The sequence below is a fragment of the Toxorhynchites rutilus genome, chromosome 1, assembly GCF_029784135.1.
Source record: "Toxorhynchites rutilus septentrionalis strain SRP chromosome 1, ASM2978413v1, whole genome shotgun sequence".
Classification (NCBI taxonomy): Eukaryota; Metazoa; Arthropoda; class Insecta; order Diptera; family Culicidae; genus Toxorhynchites; species Toxorhynchites rutilus.
The window spans coordinates 95,871,503-95,875,045 of record NC_073744.1 but is presented as its reverse complement, the minus strand read 5'-3'; the positions used below and the strand labels follow the sequence as shown (position 1 = coordinate 95,875,045).

General features: G+C 40.4%; 1 protein-coding gene across 3 annotated transcripts; it reads right to left on the bottom strand.

Annotated features, from left to right (window-relative positions):
* Positions 1-1,540: 1,540 nt before the first annotated feature.
* Positions 1,541-3,323, bottom strand: LOC129762069 (DNA damage-binding protein 1-like). 3 transcript variants are annotated; one of them, XR_008740529.1, is made up of 5 exons: positions 3,206-3,323; positions 2,377-3,152; positions 2,175-2,321; positions 1,950-2,119; positions 1,541-1,889 (listed from the first exon to the last, which is right to left on the bottom strand). XR_008740529.1 is itself a non-coding variant. In XM_055760053.1 (5 exons), the coding sequence occupies exons 2-4, from the start codon at positions 2,897-2,899 to the stop codon at positions 2,057-2,059; spliced, it is 633 nt and encodes a 210-aa protein (XP_055616028.1). In that variant the 5' UTR covers positions 2,900-3,152; positions 3,206-3,323; the 3' UTR covers positions 1,541-1,848; positions 2,010-2,056. The 3 variants fall into 3 exon arrangements, 1 of the variants encoding a protein (XP_055616028.1); XR_008740528.1 differs by having other exon boundaries at positions 2,275-2,321; XM_055760053.1 differs by having other exon boundaries at positions 1,541-1,848; positions 2,010-2,119; positions 2,275-2,321.
* Between the last annotated feature and the right edge of the window lie 220 nt (positions 3,324-3,543).

The following is a 3,543-nucleotide window of genomic DNA, read 5'->3' as shown; positions in this document are numbered from 1 at the left end:
GCGCCGAATGCTCATGAAAAACAATGTTGAGAATATAACAAAACAAATGCAATAACAGCACAAATCAACCCAACAGCCGCGTTATCCATCCCAACGTGAGCTTCAGTTCCATACCCAATCCATAATGCAGAACGCTTTACTCCGTAAAAAACTGCAGAATCAACGCAAGGCGCTTTGTGATCAGAACAGTCGAATTGCAGCCGCTACCGCTGTGATTAACAACGGTGAACCAAATACAGTTGTGCAGCAATTCGTACAATTGATTCGTCTAAGTTTTTTGGTTCTTAGTCAAACTACTAACCGGCCGGTGACAAATATCCTAATGGTACATGTTTCTCTGCAAAGCCGACTGCAGGAGCAACTACTCTCCGTCACGCAAAAATTGTGTTAACAGGAACGTGGTCCCATGAGCGCTAGAACTTCTTAGGAAACATCGAATTCTACAGATCAATTCTTACATGTTACGAGAGAACTGGATTCTGTGCTGAACTGGAGAACAGTGCAGAAATGGTTATATTTTGCAACATTCAAATTTAATGATGTTTTGTACTATATATTGCCGTTCCTCATGATTGTATTTTTATATGTTTGTGGTTTTTCTTAATAACGTGCTTCGTTCCATCATTGTTATATTTTTTATGCAAGCGGAATTTCGATACAAATTCTCACTATCTAATTTATATTCTGCAAAATTGCACCGATTGATTTGTCGTTAGGTTTTCCCATCAAGTTTATTATTATAAGACGATTGTAAATTATAGAAACGAATGTTAATTTTTTTTTCGCTTTGTTATTTTTTGACACTATAATCGCTAAATATTTTCTGCAAAACCAAGCGTTAGCATCTTGTATATTGCCTTAAAACTGTCGCCTAAAAACTGCCTTACGGAGGTCGGCGCTCGTCGAAAAATTCATCCGGTAGCCTGTTGGACGGTATCCGGAACAGACGTGCTCACTTCGATTCTGGATACAATACAAGTGATGGAGGTTTCGATAGTAAGCGTTAGTCTCAGGAGGGTCCGGACGATAGTGGTGGCACCTATTCGCCCAAATTGTCGCCCATTCCAATCCACATATGCTTTAGTGGGAAACCACCACCAGCTTCAGTTGCACCAACAGCAGCAACATTTTCCTGTTGTCATCTGCGGGTACAACTGGTCTTTCAGTTCTGCTCAGTGATGAAAGCCACGGTGGTGGTGGCATAATACGTTCGCTTGAGGAAGAGTTCAAGAAAGGCATCGCGCTGCAGGATCAGCTTGAGCGAAAGAAGCTGTCGAATAAGAATAAGTAATATGATCAAATTCCAAGATCACTAACTTATTTATTAATTCGTAGGGTCGACATTTCTTCAGAATATGATTTGACACTTGAAAGTGTCAAGTCCGATGAGAAAATACGAACGCTAGGAAATATCCAACCTCATAGGTATACCTGATTACTTTGAATGAAATATAAATTGTATCCCATAACATATTTTAATATTCCTCCAATACAATATTCATGACTGTTCGAATTAAAATAAAGTGTAGTAAACAATACGTTCACTGAAATTTCTTTATTACCCTACAAACATGAAATTATTTTTCGCGACCATTGCTGAAATTCATGAGCTTGCTCGATCTTCGTCCAGCAGTCAGTTCGAACATCTCTCTTTGAATGAGTTGATTTATTAATCAACTTTTTTAGAAAAAATTGTAACTTCTCGTTTTGTCAACCAGAAAACAACTGATAGCATCCATTCAATAATAATGATCAACACTAGACATCCTAATGTATCCATGTTAGGTCTTCTATAATCTTGATTATATCATGTACGGCCGCTTCCTTCTTAGTTCCATCCACGTCGATCTGCAATTTTCAACAGATTTGATTGTGTCAGTCAAATTTCCCTGTAATATTCGAAAAAATTCATAATTCATAATAATCGGGTGGTATTTGTGTGACCAGACCAATTGCATCGTTGACTATGCCAAATAGCACACAACCCGTTGTCGCCGTCGTTCGCTCACCAAAGTTTTGCATCACGAGCGAACCGTGGCGGAATACATTCACCATATCACCGAGATCGCATTGAGCAACCTTTGGTACTTGCTATCGTTCGTCGTCCGTTGCTGCGGCCCTTCAAATAAAAACAAAAATTGTTCGTATTATAAACAGAGCTACGGAAATCCTACTCATCTTTTAGGCAAACAAATAGATTGTTCTGTTATCCGCCCGAGGAAATCACTGTCATCCAATTTGGTTAATAGTCGCGAGCGATCTCCTCAAAATTACCTCCAGCGTGACAGATCGCATCAAATCACCCACCAAAATGAAGTCGCCTGCAAAAAAACCATTACTCTGAAGAATCCAAGTGATTGCATTAATCTTGTTTACCCTTGGTTTTATATGCCAACACGTTATTGAAATGGTTACATTCAAGTCGCAAATTCTTATCATCAGTCCACTCATACAATCGTACAGTTGAATTGATGCTAGCTAATACACGACGGTTAAACTCAATGAGAGAATAGCACGCTCCCTTGATTCCCTTCTCGCTAACTTGAGTGAGGGCTCCATCCGCGTAGTGATAGATGATAATCCTTCCTACTTTGGGTTCCGGTTCCGCTTGATGTACCAGTGCTGTTCCGACGATGCAATAAGTATTTGAGTCGTTACCCAACTTCGCCGGAATCAGTGACATAGTATACTCCGTTTGCATGAATTGATGTGCATGTAGCAACTCGAACGTATTCTGATCGATGATAAGTAGATTGTGAATTTCAACTTCTTGACCAAACTCGGCACTACTGGCTCCTGGCTTAAGCAGTGCCATGTTGCTCGAGTAAGTTACATTTGTCGTCTGAGTTGACGCGCTCTGTCTCGAAGGAGTCAGACCACTCGAGTCCTGAAGATCCATTCGCCCCGTTATAACACCAAACTATTGAGAAGCTTCCTGGTCCCATTTGTACCGTTCGAATGTGTAACTTTTGAATTTCATTAATTGTACCAAGAATAATTAAATATTCGGTTGCAAGAGCCAAACTGTCCTGATACGCTCCGGCATTAAGTGAGCACATATGATTTACTTCCTTCAGGTTGACATTTGAGAAAACCGCTGCCGAATGGTTCCGAACGGCTGGAGCTTTCGTTCTAGACTGAATGTGACAGTGCTGAGGGAAAAGAATGTTATTATTGTGAACATGTACAATTGGCCGTTTCATACCTCTAGTGCTCCGACTTGCCTGCTCCAATTTCGATATAATGAATGTCGCATGCAGTTACACACGCAAGCTGACATGAATTTCACGCGACTACACTAATGCACATTAGTGTATTAGTGTAGCATTGGAGACAGCAGCATCACAATTACGAAAACACTTGTAATACTAACCTCGAGCCAACCGCGAGTAATCGGTTACATATTACTAAAGGGCACCTTACACGATCAACCGGATTGACAATAAGTGTCTTCAATATCGTGACAGCTAGGCTTTCAACATCTGATCTAACCTCAATCAATATTTTTCCACCTTACACGGTCAATATCACCCTCAACCCGAG

Bases quoted from the DNA above. Each gene is read 5' to 3' on its own strand.
- LOC129762069 (XM_055760053.1), bottom strand. From the start codon at position 2,899: ATGGATCTTCAGGACTCGAGTGGTCTGACTCCTTCGAGACAGAGCGCG. The intron at 2,322-2,376 runs GTAAACAAGATT...GTTTTTTTGCAG, and splicing joins GTTGGCATATAAAACCAAGG to GCGACTTCATTTTGGTGGGT. The intron at 2,120-2,274 runs GTAATTTTGAGG...TTTTATTTGAAG, and splicing joins TGCGATCTGTCACGCTGGAG to GGCCGCAGCAACGGACGACG.